General features: G+C 36.5%; 2 protein-coding genes across 2 annotated transcripts; both read right to left on the minus strand.

Annotated features, from left to right (window-relative positions):
• Positions 1 to 20,023: 20,023 nt before the first annotated feature.
• Positions 20,024 to 22,392, minus strand: LOC120344534 (uncharacterized). Its single transcript, XM_039398517.2, has one exon. The coding sequence runs from the start codon at positions 21,693 to 21,695 to the stop codon at positions 20,559 to 20,561; it is 1,137 nt and encodes a 378-aa protein (XP_039254451.2). The 5' UTR covers positions 21,696 to 22,392; the 3' UTR covers positions 20,024 to 20,558.
• A 181-nt stretch (positions 22,393 to 22,573) lies between these two features.
• On the minus strand, positions 22,574 to 24,412 carry LOC120331443 (small nuclear ribonucleoprotein F-like). The gene is made up of 2 exons (XM_039398529.2): positions 24,200 to 24,412; positions 22,574 to 23,052 (listed from the first exon to the last, which is right to left on the minus strand). The coding sequence occupies exons 1-2, from the start codon at positions 24,313 to 24,315 to the stop codon at positions 22,905 to 22,907; spliced, it is 264 nt and encodes an 87-aa protein (XP_039254463.1). The 5' UTR covers positions 24,316 to 24,412; the 3' UTR covers positions 22,574 to 22,904.
• Positions 24,413 to 25,122: the final 710 nt, after the last annotated feature.

The raw sequence follows: 25,122 nt of genomic DNA on the forward strand, positions 1-25,122 counted from the left end.
CTAATTAAATTATGTCTTGCTGTTAGAGTCCGTTGGTTTTCCACTCTAATGAAACATTCCGGAGGGTCGAGCAATCCTGTGCATCTGAATTGTATAAACTATGAATATATAGGGTGTCCATAAAGTCTTTACAATTTTTGAAATTGCAAAGGGATTTTATCGATACCAAATATTGTTTTGACCCTCACAGATGTATTAAATGAAGTGAAAATACTTGAATAGTTACTGATTGAAAAACAACAAACCTGATTAGGCTATATTAAGAACATAACAAAATTGAAATTGTAAAGAGTCTTTATGGACACCATAGAACGAAACCGAATACAGGCAAAACAACACGGTCTTTATAGTGCAGCCTCTTCCGATACATCCTCTGTCTATTTTAGATCTCTTCATTCCCCCTCACTACATATAAAAACTGTCAAAAGGTTATTAATATTATTTTTTTATTTTATTTACTAAAGGCAGAAACACAGAATAAAAATGAGAGAGAAATCTTACACGAGTCTCTTCCGCGCTGTCTTTTTATTATAAGTCGATTCGAACAAGGTGGTATGCGGCCCGAAATCGCAAAAAGCCATCGAAAGACACAGCCGCTTGCAACCTGTACAGTTTTTCTACTTTGGTTTCCAAATCCTTGTGCTAGTACTGTGGGCACTAATTGCTGTTTTCTCATGGACCCAAGGTTGTTATAGCTGTTGCAATAGCAGTAGTGAGCATAGCTCCAGTGGCGTATCTACGTAAAATGGCGCTCATGGCAAAATTTTAAATAAATGCGCCTCATTGATCGTTGACTGGCAATTTTCAACGGCTGCTGTTTAATTGAGATACTTGTACGTTATTATGTTAGCAAGAATACGAGTTCCAAATATTTTCGATTCGAAATTATTTTATTATATTTTACGATTAAAACTTTTCGCCACTGTTCATACGGCGCCCATGGCACGAGCCATAGCTGCCACACCCTAGATACGCCACTGCATTGCTCTTACCCTTTCGACTTTGTTTAAAGTTAGCAAATCCCTTTTCATATTTGAAACGAAACTCATTGTCTAAATTTTGGTTCGTCCCTAAACACAGTATCACTAAAAACAAGCAGCAACTATAGTCACTGTGTCACAGTTTGTCTGGAAATACCACAAACCCTACAGCTGACAGAAGCACTTCGCGCTGAGAGTAAGCGAGTCCAAGACATTAGGTCACGGTGGAACGTGTATAATGTATAGGTCACAATAATAATACAGAAAAGTGTGAATAATGATAAACATCGCCCTTTGTTCCCATGGAAGCTTTGTAAGCAAAACAAGAATTAGTCATACATGTTTCTAAGACAAAATAAGCACAAAACTCAAAAATAAGCATTTTTCTCAGAAATAAGCACATCGTTACATTATAAGACGCGGACTAGAAAATAAGCACAAATCTTAGAAATAAGCACGATGTGGTAGCCTTGATTATATAGCGGAAATATCGGTCCACATTTGGCCGATACCGATGCAAATACCAGGAAAATAGCCGATACATCTCTAAACTATATTCATAAATAGGTATTAATACTAAATAAGTAAACAAATTTAATGAAACTTCATCGAATTTAAGTAACAGTTTGGTATTCCTATCCCAAAAACAACAGAACTTCTCCCTGGGATGCAAATAGTTTCGTAGCGATAAATCATGATTTATGACAGCAAAAAGGTCATTACATGACAATTATGATCAAACAAATAAAAGTACGATTGAAACGAACATGTCGTCCGCAAACAAAATGTCGCTAATGATCTGAGATACGAAACAAAAAGAGTAAATTTAACGAATATTTTTAATAAAATCGATACTTTTTCGCGCAGTATTACAAAAAAAAAGGTCTTTCAAAAAATAAAATAAAAGGCGGCCCGCGGGCCACAACCCGACATACCCATTTAGTGTGATCCTTGCCCACTTATTTTTTCCACTCAAGCATAAAATCTTCATCCGACAGTTTAAAAAGGCGCTCCCGTGTGTAAACAGACATAATGTTTTTTTGCTCTTGTTATTGCGTTGAATCTTTGGCCGTTTTGCCTGGTAATTACCGTAATAATATGCGATAGACGCATTCTCTTCCTTTGCCTTTCCTGCTATATTTTTTCATGTCGCTCAGCTATATTTTTGTAGTTAGTTATATGGCCCACCGACAAAAAATGTTACACACTCCTGGCTTTATAGCGGCCTTAACTCAAAACATACCATGAATACAAAATACATTTCCTTTCCCGCAGCGTATGGCGAACACCGCCGTAAGCGTATTAAACCTGTTTATCTAAATTGCAATCTATTGTGGTTATTTATATTATGACGATACGTTTATCACAATGAAAAATATATCCCGCCAGAAATTTGATATCAATTTAAAGTTTGAGCCACCATTTTCCTAAACAGGAAGGTATTTTACTGTCATAGGGGTTGATAAAATTGAAATTCAATGAACAACATTATGATAAAGTTCAATATCTAACCCAATATATAAATAAGAATGTAATGATTGATAATGAAATACAATTAATCCTTGTTGAACATGGTCTAATTTCGATCTTATCTTCAAGAACGGCAGTATGTGTCCCAGGTTAGGCCATAACTTTATTCCGATATTCCTTATTTAAGTTCTATTACGAGTTCGGGGCTTGTCTGTGTTAGCAAAGTGAATATACCCCCTGTCCATAGGCTTCAGTCCCTTCACACAACTTGATATAAAATAGGCGAACAGAATTAGTCACCTCCATATTGTGTCACGTACTCCTTGAGCGCCCCGGGAACAATATTTTATAATAAATACAATGCTTCTTTCACGTATTCGAGATTCGATTTGATTCTGAAATCATAGGTTTCGAAAAAGCCCAGTCTTTCACGGGGAGACTATAACATCATCGGTCGAGGTTCCCAAACTGCTAATAGTCGCAATATATTTTCGAGTAAGTTGCGAAATAAGAAAACCATTTCTTAGAAACTTTTTTATGCGATCGCCCCTAGAACCATTCCATTACAATGATAAAAATCATTAAAATTAATGTTACGAATCTTACGATAGAACATCCACGGACATCCAGTCGCATTATTTTTGTCCACTCTATATGCACAAAAACTCACGCATCGATTTATTACGAATGAATTGGGTGCTCCCGAAGTATGCAAACCAAGATGGCGGACATCGGAACGTAACATGGGTAACAGGTTAGGGTTAGGCGATAATTTTTTTCCAATTTTCCTTATTTTAGTCCTATTATCAGTTCGAAGACTAGCCAAGAGCCTCCCGTAGTATTTATACCTAAAATTATGGCCTAACCCTAATCTAGTACACATATTACATTCCGATGTCCGCCATCTTGGTTCGCATACTTCGGGAGCCCAATGAATTGTAATGTCTGGACTCTGGATTATGCGTCCGCCAAAAGAATAATAATTTGCAGGCCGAACAGAACGATGAGCAGATTATATGTCAGTTTGGATTGGTCTTTGGCGATAATTCTAGTATTATAGAAGTTTTATATTATTTTAGGAGGGAGTTATAGTGATGCACTCACGTAGTAGTAAAGGGAACTTATCTCCTGAGACGCGTTACGGGCGACCACCTATATCTGATAAAATTATCTTTTTTAGTTTCTAATACACGATATTAAACGTCTAATACATTTAAAACGGGTATCGGAGAGAATAAAATATGTTAAAACATTTTACGCCCCCAGTGGATTCGAAAAAAAATATTCGATTCTAAGAGCAACAGATATTCCTAAATGCCCAACCCTAGTTATGATCGACCACCGAGATTTCAAGAGCAACTGAGACAGTGATAGGATAGATAAAGTTATGGCGATGCATTCACGCAGAAGTACAGGAGACCCGCCTCTTAGTAACGTTATGAAATGAAATTTCAAGACTTTAAAATATACATAGAGTGTTAATAAACTCTTATTAAAAAATTTTAAAATTGCAATAGGAATTTATCGATATCATATATTGTTTTGGCACGCAGATATATTGAATGAAGTGAAAATACTTGAACAATTATTGATTAAAAAAGAACAAATCTGGTTAAGATATATTAAAAACTGACTCCATAATAAAATCGAAATTGAAAGGGAGTTTATGAACACCTTATAGAACTATGATGGGACATAAAGCGCCAGTAAGAAGGGATTTAGTTTCAAATGCGAGTTCGGTGCCTTTCCATAAGCAAACTTCTACAGACATACTCGGTAATATTCTCTCCTCGTTATTTCACCTCAAACTCATTTTGTAAGCAAATAAGCAAGTTCTATGCGTTTCAAAAGTCTTGCAAACACAAATGTGAAAGTTGCATTATGCTCGTTTGATTCTCGCTGAGGCGAAACGTTACAGAAATATATTTGTGTTAATGTTTTGCAAGACTCGTGAATCACTTAAATAATAATCGGGTCTCGTGTGTTTTTTTACCACAATAACTTCTAATGGGCGTGGCGTAACAATTTTTGCGACTATCATTCCTAAAGCACACCTGACTACGTCATACGAAAACTACGTCACGGTGACATCACAATCACGAAATATAGCTTGCCAAAGTATAGCAACGATCACCCGCAATGGCGCCTGAACCAGAATATTCACCTTCCCTCTTTCTAAACATTCTTGTTTTAAACGCATGCGGATTCAATAGCGCAGGGGTTTGCAACTTGCGGCCCGCGAGCCAAATACGGCGGCCCGCGGAGAAGTGACAATTTTGAATGGTGTGCCGTACGCAAAACGAGTTTTTACTTTAGTTTAATCTGGTACGTGCTGTAATCCCAATCCCTTTGCGTTGCAAAGCCAGTACCTGAATCCAATTTATGCATATGACATTCCAATGCCCTGAGAGCTAGCTTGTGCGAAGCAAACAACGCAAGTCATAAGATTATTACCAGCATTTTTGTGCCTACAAGAACTAAAATGCCTATAACATTAAAGGTTGCACACCTCTGCATTAGCGCAAAAGCATAGGGGGAGGAAGTCTCGCGTAAACACGACTGATAGTTACATTAAACAAAAGCTAGAACCATAACTGCCTTTATACCGGAACAATGCAAGCGTTGGAAGCGCGTTAATTAAACAACATAGATTTGTAGCGATAAATCATGCTTTATGACAGCATAGAGGTCATCGCATGACAATTATGATAAAACAAATAAAAGTACGATTGAAACAAATATGTCGTCCGCAAACAAAATGTTGCTAATGATTTGAGATAAGAAAAAAAAGTGTAAATTTAACTAATATTTTCAGTAAAGTCTATACTTTTTCGCGCAGTATTACAAAATAAGTGTATTTCGAGACGAAGGACTATCTCTCTATCAACAGAGATGGCCAACACGTCGACTGCCACGCCCCGAAAGGCCTCTGATCTCCAGTGAGCTTAAAAACAGGCCTACAAATAATTTGTGTCAGACCATCGGTTATTTTATTCATCACAATTAAAAATAAAAAGCTAACAAACAAAAGCAAGAGCCTTTGCTCGGGGTTCCAGATAACCGCTTCTTGGCCACTCGGTCGAAAATTTACCGAGCTAATAAATTACCGTTACAATTACAGCAAGTTTACATATAGATTGTTTGGTTTAGGAACGTACATTTCGTTTCCAACAAATTGAATGAAGCTTTTTCATTTCATATCCGACATCATTATTTTCTCAACGTAAAACACAGCATGGCGTCCCCGTTTATTACAAATTATAATTCTATACAACTAAACACGGCCAATCATGGGCCATTAATAACGAGCGTCCCAGAACAGGTTTTATATCTGGACCGAACAAAAACAGGCCCAACGTTCGGAGCATTTTAAAGTATGTAAAAAGATTTAATTCGCGTCCTAAGTCAATAGAACGAACAAAGAACCCGCAGTTTGGTCATTATATTCGATAATTTATGATCCCGTACAGTGATTTTCCTGGGAACAGGGTTGGCGAACTTTATTTACCCGCTGGGTGACATATCATATGTTTATTTATATGGGATGATGATACGGTTTCTGCGGGACTAAATACTTGTCCTTTTTCTATGTTTTTGGGGTGAATATGTATATGTATGTTTAATTGCGTCATAAATATGACAGTATTTGCTTAGTATATAAATGGTAGGTTATCACATAGACGGGATACATGTTTAAGGCCTTACTGGCCTAATACTGGGTTGCGCGACATGTTCCCTTCATTATTATAACAGCAGTCTATGACTCCTTCATTATTTATAATGAAAAAAAGAAAACTGCAGGTCGCATATTTCATTTTTAAATGTCAGCGTCAGTGAAAAACTTGCTGTTATAAATTTTCCGCAAGTGTTTCAACATGAGTCGAATTGCGTAAAATTAGAGTTTAACACAAGCAGCATCTATATATTGACTTGATGACACACCGAAAAATCATGTCACTTCGAGATTCGGTTCGCCATTCCTGCTATAGGGCCCTTAACTTTTCAAATCTCTTCCCCATAATGTTACGGCGGGGCACAACACTTTCTAACATGAATGAAATTATATTTGAATATTCAGAAGGTGGCGTATATAGGCAGAGGTTAGTCAAACAGTTAACACAGCGGTTCCCAATGGGCGCTGCAGAGATCTGCCAAGTGCGCCCCGAAAATTAACATAATTGTGTTAAACATAACTAAAATATCATTGAATATTTTACATATTGCATTTATTATTAATATTTTATTGTTTCTTAGTTTAAATGCTGTGTATATGAATCAATAAATCCTTTTTGCCTTTGTACGTCATTTACTTTCTGTTACGTAGTGTTTACCTCTATTTCAACGTAACAACAGAGGTAAATACTACTTGCTGCAATTCCGTTAGTTGCAGCTTTTTTATTTCTGAACCGAGTTTTAGTATTTAAAAGAATATCAGACAATGGTGAGAAAGGAGAATTGATCTTTTGCCTGTATTACTTAGGCCTACATGTTTACAAAGGCATAAAGGCAGCCTGGACCTCCTGAAGTATGCGCACCAAGATGGCGCACAACCTGAACTCACGTTGTGTACCAGGTAAGGGTTCAGGTTATGCGACATCTTGGTGGGCATACTTCAGGAGTACCGGCAGCCTTTTTATCGAGTAAGCGCGCCGTGAGTATTTTCCCGATAACTTGGCGCCATATGATCAAAAAGTCTGGGAACCGCTGACCTGACACGTCACAAATTACCACAAGTTACAAAAAGTGTTCTCGCTAATAGCAAAATATCTACCACTTCCTAATTTGGAAACAATGCCAATTCCCTTTAAAATGAAAAGTTAGGAAGCATATTATTTCCGTACACGTAGACACGCTTCACTTAGGATAAATTTGATTAATTCGCGCATTCTATGTGTTATCAAAAGAATTCCGGCGAAAATACAATTCTAGGTTCCTTTACATTTGAACCCACGTACATTTGAACCCACGACAACTGCACCTGCATACTATTGCACCTATGGATTTTTTTTTGTTTTGCGGATATTTGAACCCATACCAACCCTAACCCATGGGTTTTAGCACCCGCATATAGATTGAACCCGTGGATATACACATGGGTTCAAATGTGCTGTCACTATAATTCCAAATATTTGGACCAACCAAAGATGACTATTCTAGCTAATTTAAGAGTCTTGCTGTTCACTAACACAAATTAGCTTTTACATATTTATCCAAGAGAAGAGGGAGGAAAATGGCTCATATATATGGCGAACCTCGTCCGGATACCAGTCCATGTCGGGTACGGGATTAATTAGCCAGTTATTACTTATCGATTGCAATCGGTAAGTATGTTGATAGGTATTTGTTTGTTTGATGCACGCGATATCTCACGAAAGCGAGATTGGATCTGCTCAAGATTTTGCATGTGCATTTATCATACGTAGGACCAGAAGCCTATTGATTTTGGATGATTTATGTCGTATAATTAGCGAGTTATCAATTAATTAGTAATGGGACACAAGGTGTCAATATGGAGTAAGATAAGTCGATCGATAAGTCTTCGGTCTCTGACCGATATTCTCGTTTGTTTATTTAAAATGCATAGAATTGGTGCATTTGTGTAAGACCAATATTCCTATGATTTTGCGCTGATGGATTCGTATGCGAATAATGATTGGCAGGGTTAGCATCTACCTGGAGACAAAAATGAGGTCACCGTGGAACGTGAATAATTGATGCATCACTATAATAACAAAGCGAAGCGCGAATAATGATAAAAACCGTCCTACGGAATCTCTGCCCGCAAAACAAGAATGAGTCATCCATGTGTCTAAGAAAAAATAGGCACACAACTCAAAAATAAGCACTTTTCTCAGAAATAAGCACATAGTTACTTTATAAAACGCGGACTAGAAAATAAGCAGAAATCTTAGAAATAACCACGATGTGGTAACCCTGTGTAGGGGTCGTCGACCTCGTTGATCTTGCAGTCTCATAATCATTGTTTCTTGTACAATGTATACTTTTATGGGACCTCCGGAAGTATGCGCACCAAGATGGCGCACAACCTGAACTCAGGTTGTGTACCAGGTTAGGGTTCAGGTTATGCGACATCTTGGTGCGCATACTTCAGGAGTACCCTTTTATGTTATTCGGAAATAAATCAATATCTATCTATTTGTAGCAAGAGCGGAGACGTCTATTCCGTGCAACCTAACCGTCTCGCTTTACACTGACACGAATATATTCATGTAGTAGGACTGACGCCAGACTTCTTCAGATAAGCGTAGTTAAACCATAGATAGTTACAGAAATATAGTTACCGGTATGTTTGTGTGCAGCAAGACTCGTCACAGAGATTAGACATCGTTATTTTTGCTATAACACACTTGCATTATATGTATAAAAAAAACAGAGCGAAAGCATAGAATAAAAATAAGTAGAAGGCAAGACTAACTGACAGTCACAAATTCAAGAATATAAACAACGCTTAATACACATCTTATGAAAGCCTTTTAAATTGACCTGTGGGTCTCCGTTATACTGTTTAACTGTTATTCGGATAGTGTTACATTCGTGAGCTAAATAAACATACAAGTTCTGAACTTGATTCTATATCTCTGCGTTCACAGCAACGCTGTACGCGTTCAATACCAGACCTGATAAAAATTTCATGTTTAGACGAAAACAGACGAAGGTTGTTTTGGGTTTGATGTCTAATGAACCGTGACCCATTTCACACGTAGGGTTACGTTATTCCGCGCATCAGAAATAAATAAAAAGTAGAGTGAAAAACAGACTGTGTGCTTCCCAGATTTTCATTTTAGGGAGGGGGATTTTTATGTTATTAGCGATTAAACTACTTGTAACTCATGAAAATGTGTTATGTATTATTTTACTAACCACATGGACTGGTATATATTACTTACTTTCGGGATATTCAATTACAATTAAGTCAGGAAATTAAGTGTGTTATTACAGTCAGGAGTTTATTTTTCACCAAAATGAAAATGCACTCACAGTGAACATAAACTTAAAAAAAGTTGAAAATGACATTCCATGGTGGAAGGTGACGCGAAAAACCGAAGTTGGTTATCGAGCAGTGACACCTGTGATAGGAATCTAACTTTGATACAAGTTTGTTAGATTTATTACGCCTGAAATGTCTCAGGGGTGTTCACCCCTGTAAGTTGTGTGGGGAAATCACAGAGTAAGGTGACTATAAGATCGTTTTTCCGGATTTTCAATAGTAAATGCATTAAGGTAATTCATAGATTGTTCAATTGCAATTTACTCGGCATATTACGGAGTTCCACTGCCGACCCTCGACCTCTTAGCCACGCCTCAGACTGAGACTGTAAATAATTATCAAGTATAATTGTGTATACGTTCCCCCACTTTGAACAAGTAAGCCCAACGCATTAACCCATAGCCTATCACGCCAACCAATTACTTTCAAATTGTAGTAAATCTGATCATTTTTATAGAATAGTGTTTGCTTTAAAATGACGAGGGTGCACTTGAGCGACTGAAACGTTTCAAACGCTTTGAAGTGGCGATAACAAGGTTTTGCCATCGTAGTACCAAATTAGCATATGTCACAACTTTGAGGTTTACAGTAAATTGCAATTTCCATATCAGTAATTATTTCAGCGTTCTGGAACTGTGCGCTTACAAATTATATTCAATCATCGTTGCAAAAGTCATCAAAATAATCTAGCCATTTGCACCTCTATGGCTCTGTTAATACGTATTTTCTGTTCTGACTGACATTTAAAAGCAAAAAAGAAGCGACGGAACCTCGTTTAGACTGTTTCTCAAAACAGGCAAACACATCGCATTCAAATTTGCAGAATAATATGTTTAAGGCAAGCTTCATTTTTTCACAAGTATGCCGCAAGATTTATTTACTTGCTCAGTACGCAAAAAAAGTTTGAGAACCACTGAATTATTGAGTGCTCAAAATCTCTAACACACATACATATACAGTATATATTACTGAAGTATAACCAATTAAGCTAATGTCACATCATAGGAATTTAGAGAAAATCGCATTTTTTTTAAGTTTAGTTCTAAAACCGAACCTTAAACATGGGCAGTGTCTTTATTCTTGTTACAGAATCGCTTATATCTTGAAAATATTCGTCGAGTTCGGGTTGAAATTTCTCTTGGCCGTAAATATTGGGTTTAAGGCCGGCAGAATTGTCAGTTGACTTAGGGCTCGCTCAAAATGTTTAAAATGTTGGTATCAGTTAGAAGCGTTAGGTCTAACTTTATTGGCATCGTTGGTTATATATCTCGAGCTGGTATCCCGGCCCTTACAAATTAAGTTTACAGTATGTAGCTACCTACCTGACACTGGCTATTGGTCAAAACAGCGAAAAAATAGTTATTATGCAAAGTGATGAAGAAATGAAGAGATCAAAAATAGACAAACTGAGAAATAATATCCAAAGATACTGGAAGTTGCGAATATTTCTAACCTAAATAAAATCAAATTTAAATACCTAGAAAGTGGCGTATATTGGTAGATGATTAGTCAAACACCTAACACATTACAAATTGCCACAATTTACAGAAAGTGTTATCGCTAACAGCAAAATATTTGGTACTCCCGAAGTATGTGAACCAAGATGGCGGACACCGGAACGTAGTATGTGTACCAGGTCAGGCAATAATTTCAGGTACAAATACTACGGGAGTCACTTGGCTAGTCCCCGAACTCGCAATAGAACTAAAATAAAAAACATTGGAATGAAATTACAACCTAACCCTAACCTGGTAGACATACCACATTCCGGTGTCCGCCATCTTGGTTCACATACTTCAGGAGTACCAAATATATAACACCTCCAACACCTAAGATATTTGTAACCACTTCACCAAGTAAATTCACTCTTGTTTGAAACCCTGGATTAACTTAGCCAAACCATCCAAACACTTCAAGCTTGAATGCACATCCTTGTTGACGTGGGTTGAAATCGACATATTCTGTTATTGATTTTGGACAAGTGCGATTACTAATCAGCCAATTTTTAATTATAAGAACATAAACATAAAAAATCACAGAAAAATAACATGAATTTTGTGGTATTTATACTTGGGTTAAACCGTTAAAGCGTTGGGATCAATCGTGTTGGGATTGCAGATTGTACATATTCGGTCTATGACCTCACCTCAATCATAGTACTGTATAACAAAATGAGTAGGCGATGCATGTGCAATTACTATTAAGCAAAACTTCAATACCAAATATAAAATAAACAATAAATTTTACTAGAAAATAAAATTAGTAACATTTAAGTTTTTGTTGAAAAAGCGACCCATAGGTCGGGAAACACTGTTATAGAGCTTTGGTTTGAAGACAAAAACCTAAACATGTATATTGACTAAATTCTGTTGTTAGTCTTATTAGGATGCTTGAGTTGTTATTGTGGAAAAAAAACTCCGCAACTCAACCAAATGATTCTGAATTTTCAGTAGGTAAAGGTGAATAAAGTCGCTGGTAAGATATTATTCTTACTTTTTATTTAATTCAGATTCATGAGAACATTCAAAATAACAATCAGAACTTTTTAAGATTTTAGTAATAAGAAATGAATTCGTCTTTACTCTTTTTTTACATTTTAACTAATTACGAAATCACGAATAATGTACTTTTACTTTACTAGTTTTGTCGATAAAGAATAAATACGCTGACCTGTACAGGGTTATAATTTATAATAATTTAATTTCAATACCAGAAACCGGAAGTGGTGAGGGTTCAACTGCGGCTACATAGGTGACCTATGGTCAGCACTGATCAAATCGTTGGCATAACCATCCAATTTGCTTATTATCGGTTGCGCTCGTTTCACTAAAAAACTGACTCTGTGGAATACAAATTTAATTTAAATATTTTAAAGCTAATCCACATTATCGACTTTCCTTGCATATGTACGCAAATATCACGTTCGCTTCTTTCTAGTTGTGCGTGTGTGACATAGAATCTAGCTAACGTTCCAAATTCTTCTATATATCACATTACTAGATAAATCCCTTCGCAATATCCAAAATATCTAACACGGGGCGTTTTTGCTACAAGGCTTGTTCAAAGTAAGCGCAGTTGGTAAGAAGCAAAAAATATAGTTTAGCCAAGGTTTCGAAGTTATACGCAGACAAACTTTGCCAGGTTTTAAATAGGATTAGGCACCCAATATTAACGTTGCCTAACTTTGCTTATTACCAGTTGTAAGTATGTTACTAGAATTCTCACTAACGTTACATATCTTGTAATCTCCTATATATCTCGATGTGACATTCAAATTACTATATAGCTAACCCATATTATCGACATTTCTTCTCCTAGAATCTCGCATCACTAGGTAACTAGCATTGCAATATCCAAACCAAAACTATCTAACATCGGCCTATCCATGGTAAGCACAGGCCGTATAAAGCAAACGATATATACTTACCAAAGTTTCGAATTTACACAGAATTTTTTTTGACAGATTTTGCATGAGATTAGGCGCCCAAACTGTATGCTTATTACTCGTTGCGCGTATGTTATGGTAAATTTATTTTTGAGTGAGTGCGCCAGACCATGCTTTCAGTAAATTTATTTTCAAAATAATCCGCATTGCAAAATCCCAAGCTAACGTTACAAGACTTTCTACATCTCGCGATGTAGAATTCGAATTAAATTTAAGCTATACCTAATCCAAGTTATGGGATTTCCTCTCGTCTACGCCAAAATTTGCTAATAGGCAGTTGTGCTTGCAATACTATAAATCCAACTAACGTTACAAAGACTTCCATATCGGCCGTTGTGGGAAAATTACGAACAATAGGAAGGTATTGAATTTCCACAATAAACATTATTACACTATTATTGCTGAATAGATTCTTTGTGTGGCGTAACAAAAGTATTACAATGCTATTAAAATATTCGTCCGAAGAGCTTTTTCGCGTGATATATTGTATATACGATGCTTATTAGCGCTATTCGATACGAAAAAATTACCTGTGCAAGTAGAAACCGATATCTAACGATGAGCTATTATTATTTTGATGGAATTTCCTGGCTTAAACCCGATATGTGTAAACTGTTGTGCCTGAACTCTATTACTTTACACTTCACCAGGCCGCCGCGATTGCAATACTTCATAATTTGTTTGAAAGATTTACTTTGAATAATACTCCACCACATTGACGTGTAACTACTGTATATATCATATGCAGGCATACATGTCATGTAAAAATTATTATTTCATATTAATAATTTTTGCGGGGATAAAACACTACATGCTGTTAATATTTTAGCATACTCTTGGCTCGCTTGGGTCTTTACAAAATTTATATTTTAAAAACTCTACAACCACAGATTTTGATCAATTAAATCACTTTGAATCAATATTCTTACAAGATTCTAGCCAGACCAAAATTATTATTTTTAAAGAGGCAAATTATTTTTTGTACTCTCGTATATTGACGTGATACGAAGGTTGGTCTACTCGTACCTTTTGCTCCGAACAAGGCTAAATAAAGGCAGCCCCTGCTATCTAACAATTAGGATCTCTCTACAGACTTACTTTGCAGTCGAAGTTATCTATCTAAGCTATGTCAGCGCGCATTCCCATCTATCTCGGTTGGTTCATTTGGTGAAAATAATAATGATAGTAAGTTAGAAAACGTCGGATTTCATATAAATCTCTCGATAATAAACAAAATGGTGCTGAAAAGGGAGGTAGGAACTTATGCCCCATCGAAAAAGCCGGCTTCATCTATATATCCTTACCCCGAAAATACCTTCTAAATCTCTCTAACTTTGTGAACCTCGCAAGCCGTTTTAGGTTTTCCATTTACTAAGACTCACATAGTTACGAACGAATCACTAAGCAGCGCCTCGTCTTATTACGCTTCCTTCCTTTTATATTTACTCAGCAATCTTATCCTACGCAAGTAGTGAAATACAGGAAATGACGTTTTTGGTCTTTGCACCAACGGTTTGCAGCATGTAAGATTTTAGGGGTACTCCCGAAGTATGTGAACCAAGATGGCGGACACTGGAACGTAGTGTGTGTACCAGGTTAAGGTAAGGCCATAATTTCAGGTCAAATACTACGGGAGTCACTTGGCTAGTCCCCGAACTTGTAATAAAAATAAAATAGGGAAATTAGAATACAATATGGCCTAACACTAACCTGGTACACATACTACGTTCCGGTGTCCGCCATCTTTGTTCACATACTTCGGAGGTATCATTTTTTTGCAAGGAAATAACAGCCCAGTGGCGTGCCTACGTAAAATGGCATCCACGGCAAAGTTTAAAATGTGCCCCATTTATTGTGGATTTACAATTTGTAACGACTGTTATTGAATTGAGGTATTTCCACGTTATAATTTAGGTAAAATTACGAGTTTCAAGTACTTCAAATTTGGATTATTGAATTGAAACATTTTACGGTTACAACTTCCCGCCCGTTTCAGCGGCCATGACATGAGACATGGCTACCACACCGGAGATACACAAATAAAAACATTTTTATTCGAGTTTCAACTATTTTTTTGCAACATTTTTAAGATCGAGAGTTTTTGTTGTTTTTTTCTCCCTTGTCTAAACAGCGCCCATGGCTGTCATACCCCAAATATGCCACTGTCACAGCCACTTTCATATCGTTAGAGTGGTTTCTCGCAAAGGGCAACGTCAGATTGTGAGGCGTGAATGAGCGTCGTAAAATACAACTTGACAAATAAAACCTAAGACCGGGTCATTTTGTCAGATAATGCGAGTGTAATTTATCTCGTAAAACTAATGCAGATCTACTTTATATTTTACAGCTTACCTACCGTGTTTACACGAAAACAAGACCTGACCTGAATTTTAAAAATTATTTTAAAATAGACCTCCTCTTGAATTAAGACCTAGTCGATATCGCGAATTTTTTTGACGTAGTCGATAGCAAGAAATCTTTCCTACACGTTTTTAGTGATTAATCTAAAACGTCTGAGAGAAGAAAATGTGGTATTTATTTTTTTTTCTTCTTATCGTTATGAAAAAATAGTAGACTAGACCAATTGCTTCGAAATTTTCAGTAGCTGAAGATTGTATTTTCACTAGAAGGCGAAACATTATGAAATATTCGAACTGCGCATAGTCCGAAAGAGTGCGAGTTGCTTCTATCACTACCTGAACATCCTTCAAAGATAGAAAAATACAGTAGTTTTTATGTGCAGTTCACTTATGTATCGAACTAACAACAGGGATGGCTCTACGTCTTTTTTTACTAATGTATGTCGTTGCTTCAGCTACATCAACATGACATGCTTTGCATAAATCTAATACAAAACATCTAAGCCAAATTCAAATTGGCGTTTGGGACCATATATCTATCCCTAACCTGCTGTCTATGGCAGTCCAATAGGCTGCGGAGGATTCATTTTTCGTATATTGAAACTCATTTAAAACTCTTTGAAAACCACGTTTCCAGGTTTGACCCGCCACCTGATACGTTCTGACTTGACAATTATAAAACCTCCCCTTCTTGGCTATGCCCCTGATAGCGATTGAGATCACATATTCATCAATAACATACTGTAACATACACATGTGGCCCGCGGGCCTGGGTTTGGACCACCCTGGTCTATACGGCAGCCTAATCGCTCTCTACAGAAGGCTCCATTCAAATGACTGAATCAATATAACCTTTCCCACCGCTATCTTCTCCTCTAAATAGGTCCCATATTTTTAAAGTCAAATTACTGTCTTTTAATTAACCTGCGAATCGATAAACGTAAACCTTGACACGACCGCCCTAAACAAACAAAAGTGACCGCTGTACTTTGAGTCCATCCGCTGTTTAATTGGCTCTCTTAAAATCGGGCAATAATTCTAAATTGCTTTAGACGCGATAATTTGACTGTTTGATTCATTCATACCTGGTTTCGTCTGAAGAGGATAGACCAGAGTTTCTCCACCCATAGGTCACGACCCAGAAATTTCGAAGGTCGTTTGTTTATTCAACAAAACCCTTAAAATCACTGCTTTTATTTCCTAGTAAATTTATTGTTTATTCGGTACTTCCAAAGTACGTGAACCAATATGGCGGACAACGGAACGTAGTATGTGTACCAGGTTAGGCCATAATTGTATTCCAATTTTAGTTCTATTACGAGTTCGGTGAATAGCCAATCGACTCCCGTAGTATTTGTACTTAAAATTATGGCATACACCCAACCTGGTACACATACTACATTCCGTTGTCCGCCATCTTGGTTCACATACTTCGAGAGTACCGTTTATTTAGTATTGAAGTCTTGCTCAATAGTAATCGTGTATGTGTGAAGTGTCCCAGCGTAGAAACTTGGCATTCGCTGTTATTAGTCAGTCAGGTAATTTTGTAACCCCATAGGATAGGATAGGATTTACATATTTAACCTAAGAGAGAGGAAAGCCGATAAGACGGCTTAATCTTATGGCGAACCACGGCCTCTCGTCCGGTTACCAGTCCAGTTTGTTTTCGGAAGCATGGACTTGATGGTGGAAGAAACCGTAACCGACCAGAGGTTACGTGAACCACCCTACGGCGGCGAGGAGTCCAGCAATCCTCTCGCACATAATCATCCCCGCATGGGATTCGAACCTGCGATCCCACGAAAGGTAATCAGAGATGCGGTGGCGAGCATGTTCCTAACGCTTAGCACGATGCGCCACACCGCCGAGCCATTTAAGACGGGTTCCCAAACCGCGGGTCAAATCCGGCCCGCGTGACGATTTAAAATGATCCGCCGAGCTTAAGTGAAATAGTGTTCAACAGAATTTGTTTCTACTTTTTGCGATCTAGATACCGATAATTGTTATGTCATTATCACAGTTTAAGCACGTGTTTATCGTCACAATTCAATTACACCGGCATTTCAATTATACGTACCGGTATTAGGATTACATAGGGAGTAATTTAGTTATGAGCCATTTAAGAAATCTTAGAGATGTCAAATCAAACTTTAGCGATTTGTCTTCTTTGCCAACGAACTATTCCAGTTCTGAAGGAATACAACATCAAGCGCAATTATGAGTCAAACAAACAAGTTTTAAAAAAATGTCAAATGAAAGTGAATCCACTGAGCCCCAGCTAAACCGTCGTACACTTACGGGCGCTACACTCTTCTGGCCCGCAAACATGCTTCCCGTTCTGATTTTGGCCCGTGAGCAATAAAGTTTGGGAACCCCTGATTTAAGGTATAAGCATTACATACCGTCTGGTATTTGAGCATATCCTTGGGTTACGAGATTTCTCTAAATTTATTTTTCAAAAAATTCGGGTCGCTTGAACAATGGTTAGGAACCACTTGTGCGGTGGCGAGAGTATTCCTAACGCTTAGCACGGTGTACAATCGTTAAAAGAGATTATGTTATTCTTACTTATCGCTGTATCTAGTTCAAGCATCCTTGGGCAACGGCTAAATACGGATCTAAAGTCGGCTACGGCTTTATTCACAATTAAGGGCATCTGAAACAAATAAGGGCGAACTATACGAATGGGTTGACATAGAATCCATGAATGAGTTATCTTATCGAATTTTGTGTATATAATATATATATGGTCATACCTAGTCAGTGTTAATTCTATAATCACAAGGGTACCGTAAAAGCGCCTAACTTCGGACAAAATTACTATATTTTCGTCAATAACTCGGCCATTTATTGTCCAAACGGCGCCAAAACGGCGCTCGGTAAAACATTCGTGCGGTAATTTACATTCCCTGCAAATTTCGGTTCAATTGGACTATTTTTACTATTGAAATAATCGATATTTCTTGCCATTTGACCGTTATCCTTCACTGCCCTAACTTCGGACAGTCATTTTCTTCACTGCGTAACCGCGACGCACAGAGAGAAAGAGGCTTCCGATGCGGATGAGGTAATCACGTCGTTGCGTGAAGATAAGACGCTCGATCGTCGTCGTAACGTAACATTGACGTCACGACGAAAATGCATTATTTGAAACTTCCGTGGTCCTATGTTTACATCTTTCGTTCGTTATTTTCGATACTTCAGATGAGTATAATAACACGTTAGTCATTTTAATCAGGAAATGCATACGTAAATATATCTGATACAAACCGTTTCAATCCACAATGAAGTATTTTAACGGGCTTCTATCGAAGTCTTTGAAGTATTAATATTCTCGACAGATAGCTTTTTTTTATTCTGCGCGGTTATCTTTATAAATGATAATTTATATCAAACACACGGTAAATCCGATTGTAAAGTTTAATTTAAAATTCAACTTAATCTTGTAAACATGTAGGTCCCGTTTATTTGTTGGAGATTAAATTTATTTTTAATTTCGATTGAATAAAATTCACCCAGGCCGTATTCAATAACTGTCATTTCGACTACTAATCATAAAATAATGGTTAAGTGCAGTGCACTGTGCCATATGGACGTTGGAATTATCATAGTTTTATATATTCGATTTTTAACGTCATCGATTAAGTGTGACATGTATTTTCATTAATGTAATTTTGGCATATATTCATACATGACCGAACAAAATACAAAAATATTACGTTGGAACGCCGTCTTTATCTTAACGGAAATTGTCATATTGGCTCCGTTGTGTCTGGCGTCAAAATTCATTTCCGCGACGCAGTGTGACGTCGTTTCGTAGGTGAGCGAAAAATAATCTACGTGAGGTTGACGTAATTTTTGACGCTGCGTGAAATCTTAATATTCTTACGGAATTTATAATTCAGAATTTTAGATTTTATTTAAATCTCGTACGACATCTTGCGATCACTCAAATAAATTATATACATTGTTGTCGCCCTCTACCGAATGATGGTATTTTGACGACGATAGCTTCAGTAGGAGCGACGCTCTGCGCCGTTGAATGCCGGGCAGTCAATTTTCGGCAAAATTTCCGTTTTTTTACCAAAAAAATAATTATGCAACATTAAAAAAGATGAGAATAGATGTAGATATAACAGCACAACCTATAATAATTAAAATTAGCAATATACGGCGCGTTTTAGCCAAGATATGGCCGTTCAAAAATTTTGTCCGAAGTTAGGGACTGTCCGAAGTTAGGCGCTTTTACGGTAGCATATTTTGTAATAAAATTTGTTATGGCTAAACAAACATCAATCAATACCCAGCCATAGCTACAGGAGCTTTACAGACATTGATAGTTTTTGTTACCTTTTCCGACATCGTATTTATGTGAGGCCAAGTTTTTAATATTGACAACTACAAAAACAAAATATTGAAGTAGGCTGGATGTAAGATACACGCTACGTGTATCACTTTCCGCCATATCTCCAAATTGGGAACAGTTAATGGTGAACAAGTACAGATATCGCATTAAATAGCATCACCTTCGTTTTGAGTATATTGTCAACATAAAATGTTAATTATTTGCGAAAGAAGTCCTAGACTTCTCGCCGCCGGTCAGTTACGGTTTCTTCCACCATCAAGTCCATGAATCTGAAGCATATACCTGGTCAAGTTATCCCATACCCGACATAGACTGATAACTGGACGAGAGGCGTGGTTTCCCACACAAATAAGCTGCCTTACCACCCCCCCCCCCCCAAAAAAAAAGATAAATATGTAAATTCTACCTCAAGGCATTTGAAACAGTAGATACATGGGCTTCTATGTGTTCTTTGTTTAAACATGGCCCTATAATTCAGTACAGTGGATCATAAGGTTTTGGCCATTTATTAGTACCGGTAAGTTTATTTAAAAAATTAGTAATTGGTAATATTCTCTAGTCTGAATTATATATCATTTTTTCTTCTTCTTTAGAGCTCTACTCAAAGAGGAAATATTACTGGATCCAGCACAATAAGCAATACAAAGCCTTTAATCCAAGAAGCCAAAAATTGAAAATAACTGTTTTGAGAATATATGAAAAAAACATCAACTTTTTTTCAACTTTTATTTAAAATAGTTCGGTAAATATTGCTGATCAAACCATGGTTGATTTCCAGTCTAAAAACCAATTATGTCTATGTAAAATTTTTAATCAATATTGTTTTCAAAATTTGCCCCTAAGTACGGAGAACTCGCCTTGTCCATTGCTTTGCTCGGAGCAAATAGCTGGTGGGTAATAAGCAGGGAGGAGCAGAAAGAAATATTTCTCAATCAACTTCGGTTTTAATTTTTTTCTTTTTGTGTTTTTTCTTTATTTTCGAGTCAACTCCCACATTTTTTAATTCCGAATTGTCAATTTTTATCAAACTTTCATCAGTAATCCCATTATCAGCATTTTTGAGTCCGTTTCTGCCTTTTTTAGATTTCTTCTTTTTTTTCTTCAGTATAGCAGCATTTTCTTCGTGATTTAGCACCAAATTATCAGCACTTTTCATTATAATTTCATCCTTCCCACTATTTTCATCGGTTTTCTGAATTTCAGTTTTTCCTATTTTATTGTTTTCTTTACAATTCCTTATATCTTTCTTCTTTTTCTTAGATTTTCCAGAATTTTCAGTGGTGTCCAGTTTTCTCTTCTTTATTTTACGAGAGTTTTCGCATTCTTTTCCAGCATTTTCATTGTCTTCATTTAACGAGATATTCACTGAACTCTCATTTTTGTCTTTCAATTCTCTTTTATGTTTCAAAGTCTTTTTTTTCTTGGGTTTTTCTGCTGAAATTTCATCTTTTTCAAGATTATTTGAAACGTTTTCATCCAATTTCAGTTTTTTCTTTTTTTTATCTTTTTTATTGACAATTTCGGAATCATTTTTTGCTGATTCAGCAGTTTTTTCAACTTCCTTTATTTTAACACCCTCTTCTTCCCGGGAATCCCCATTTGACTCCCCTTTACAATTTTTGACATCATTTTTTCCGTTTGCTGCAGAAAAAGCCGACCAAATTTCCTCCCCAAGTTTCGAATCATACATTCTCAAACTATTTTTCAAAAAATTGAGGAATTTTGGGCGTTTTCTTGGAATATTATCGTAGTTTTTTAGATTTTCAATAAGTTGTTTCGCTTTTGAGCTCAAATTTGAGTTAGAATCCGACAGAATCGAGTCAATATTATCAAGCCATTTTTGTTGCTTAACGTCACCTTTATTTGGTTTAAATTCCGTACCTTTAGCAGAATATTTTTGATCTTCGGTGATGCACGAAGTGTGGTTTTTGTAATCGTCGCCGTAAAAATCACAACTACAATCAATGCAGGTTAAATATTCGCATCCGCGGCAAGTATAAACATGTTTTTCGACTTTGTTTTTTTTTAAAGATTCTCCACAGCCACTGCAGGTATAGAAAACCATTTTCTAAAATATTATTTAAAGTCTAAAAGTTAGAAAAAAAGTTGGACAGAATAAACGCAAAAATGATGAAATGAATAAACTATTATTCCAAATACATTTTAAAATAAAATTTCTGGGTTGCCAGAATTCTCAGCCCAAAACACAAATAAGTCAATGAATTAGTTTAAAAATATTATTTAAACCAGGGATGTGCAACCTTTAAAAAGAGCGCCAAATACAAACAACTGGGTGAAAACGCTTTATTTAACAAAGGCTTACTTAAACCCAGGGGTTGCCAAAAAAATCAACTTTTTTTAATCTGTCATACCAGATACATTATGATTTTGGTCCCAAAAACAAGAATTTTAGGAATTTCCTCCCCGTTGAACATTTCTACTCTCATCAGAGCTTTAGACAGGAAAAAAGAAATGATATCTAATAATTTAGATTAGTTAGAGAATGTTACAAACTGATGAATGGTCAAAACCCAATAGTATTCTTTACCAATTACATTCTGAATTATGATGTTGAACAAGGAACACATAAAAATCAATCTATATTCAGTGAATTCAAAAAACCTGTGGGAATTAATTTAGGAAATGATATTTGTACCAAGGGTGGTCAAAAAGAATAATCTGCAATTCATAATACATTTTAAAATGAGTGAATTTGCAAAATCTGTTGAAATTAGTTTAGAAAATGAATTTAAACCAAGGGTGGCCAATAAGAATTCCTAAGCACATTTTCAAATATATTGTCGTAATAAGGTCAAATGCTTTAAATCAGAACAAGTCAAAAAGTCAAAAACAAAATTTAAAAGACGAAAGCAATTTTACTAAGCATTTTTAACAGCTCACATAACACATATGACAATGTTTCCATTATTGAAATTCGATATAATGACCCATGTAAAAACCATCGTAGATGCGATCACCAAACCAGTGGGAAAAATATAAAAAGTCCAAGCTTAATGCTGCAGATTTCTGAAAGCATTAGGCATACTTATTAAGTTAAAAGGTATCAATTCTCACTCTGGAACAAAATCTAAGGCGTGAGGATGAATGATCTCGAGAAAAGCCATAATGGCAGAGAAGTTTATGATTAGATAAAACATTCGGACATTCAACTAAGTCCCAAAAGCTCAAAATTTAATGATTCTTTTCGAAAAAAAAAAAAGTGTTGTATCTAGGTTTGGAAGTCTTCAGTATAGAAAGGAATTCCCGGGGAGGATTATTCTTTCATTTCTCCTTCTTCATCATCTTCTTCTACTCCCCGGATGTAAAGTACGTTATTACAACGAATCAATATTTCTCCGAGATGTCCTGATAAAGCCCCGTCAACATATTCTTCTGTGTTTGCCAGTTGCATGTTCATATACCTGGAATATTGTTTAAAGTTTTAACTTGAGATAAGATTTATCCAGGAGAAAAAAAACGGTCAAATTGGCTGAAATCCAGCCACAATCAGTTAGTTGTTACATGAAAAGGGGGAACCAGACTTAAAAATTATTTGAAGTTTTCAACTGAGATATGACATTTTTATATTTATCTCAAAGAGGAATTTTGATGAGACAACAAAATCATATGACAAACTGCTACCACTCAGCTCAGCGACTGGCACATTGCAGTGAAACAAAGTTCTACGATTCCAAGATTTGGTTCAATAAAACAAATACCCGCTTTGTCTCTGAAATAAGGGCATCTCGTACAATGCCAGTTGCGTAAGATTGTTTCATGTTCGTTGCGATAATAGTATAAACCAATCGTGACGACAAACTCTTGAATTCTATGTTAAACTAATTTTTTTTTCTTTGGTAAATTAAATTAGGATAGGATTTACATATTTATCCCGGGGGAGAGGAAAGCCGATAAGACGGCTTATCCATATGGCGAGCCACGGCCTCTCGTCCGGTTACCATTCCAAGTTGGGTATGGGATTAGATATATTGTTTGTTTTCGGAAGCATGGACTTGGTGGTGGAGGAAGCCGTAACCGACCAGCGGTTACGTGATCCACCCAATGACGGCGAGGAGTCCAGCAATCCTCTCGCACATAACCATCTCTGCATGGGATTCGAACCTGCGAACCCACGCAGAGTAATTAGAAGTGTGGTGGCGACCGTATTCCTAACGCTTAACCCGTTGAGCCACATCGCCGCGCTTTTTTCTGTGGATTCCAATTTTTTTAGATTCCACTTCCATTTAATTTATTGCGTAATTCCAGTTTGTGGTGATATAGAGGTGCCAGAGGTTTGCAGTCACTATTTTAAATGATGTCTTTAAATGTTGGAGGTTATTCTTGGAATCGTAGAACTGTGCCATACTTTAATTTTTTAAGGTAAAAGTTGTGAAGAAACGGCTATGTTTGATGCATCATTTTGAAAGCCATGGATACGCTTGCCATCGCATCAATTATTACAGGATTATCTGTCCTAACGGTTTCCCTATCTTCCAGGGTAAAATAAAATCTGAGCTTTTATTTGGCAAGGCCCGATTTATCCTGTTAACTAAATAAATCAGTTCTTACCCGTCCACAGACACGAGATATCCTTTATATTCCATTCCCCATTTCAGTTTCACGATGACAGGTTTTCCAGTCAATGAATTTATGAATGGTTTCGGGTTCATAGGAAGCGTAGTCATGATGATTTTCTGCTGATATCTGCTGGAAAGAAACTAGAAAACACGAATTCTAATCAACAAAGCAACTCGCGACAAACGTGCGATTCTATCGGTGGTGTACGGAGTCTGGTTTTTCTTGCTTTCGTTGATTGGATTTGTATGGTCCAGTGGTTCCCAACCTTTTCCGTTGAATTCCGATATCGTGCTCTTTATTTCTACCTCAATATACATAAAGAGCATTTCATTTATTCAATCTCCAATTGATCCTAATCCTGTAATCGTGTAAAATAGGATTATAGCAATAATAAACAACTGAAAAATATCGTATAAGTATAACTTATTATATCGTAATAATGATAATTTCAAAGTCAAGGTCCATTAGTGAATGAGAAAAGCGATTTTTTCATAAAGTAACAAGAAAATTAATAATAACAACAGAAAAATAATAAAACGAGCCATGGTTTCATTTCGTAGATAAAAAATTAAAATAATACCTATCGCACGAGCGTACACATCCGAAACGTCCACTTTATCCATACCCATGTTCTTTCAAACTTTTTTTCCAAATGACTCACTTCGCACGGCCAATTTTTTTTGTGACCTTAGGTACTAAAATTAAAATTTGATAAAACAGAAACCATTGAAAAATAAAAATAAAATTGACGATACATTCAATATGATCGATGCTCGCATATTCTCACACAAAAGATCAAATTTTGACGAATATACGTATCAATCTTTCACATTGAATCGATATTTTGTTTTAATATAGTTGGTGTTGAAATCTCTTTACCGCGACCACCATTATGTCATTTCGCGACCCACCGG

The sequence above is a fragment of the Styela clava genome, chromosome 5 (assembly GCF_964204865.1).
Source record: "Styela clava chromosome 5, kaStyClav1.hap1.2, whole genome shotgun sequence".
In the NCBI taxonomy this organism is placed as follows: Eukaryota; Metazoa; Chordata; class Ascidiacea; order Stolidobranchia; family Styelidae; genus Styela; species Styela clava.

Excerpts from the sequence above, each read along its gene's own strand:
- LOC120331443 (XM_039398529.2), bottom strand. The coding sequence starts at position 24,315 with ATGACTACGCTTCCTATGAACCCGAAACCATTCATAAATTCATTGACT. Across the intron at positions 23,053-24,199 it reads TATCTCGTGTCTGTGGACGG|GTATATGAACATGCAACTGG; the intron begins GTAAGAACTGAT and ends ACAATATTCCAG.
- LOC120344534 (XM_039398517.2), bottom strand. The coding sequence starts at position 21,695 with ATGGTTTTCTATACCTGCAGTGGCTGTGGAGAATCTTTAAAAAAAAAC.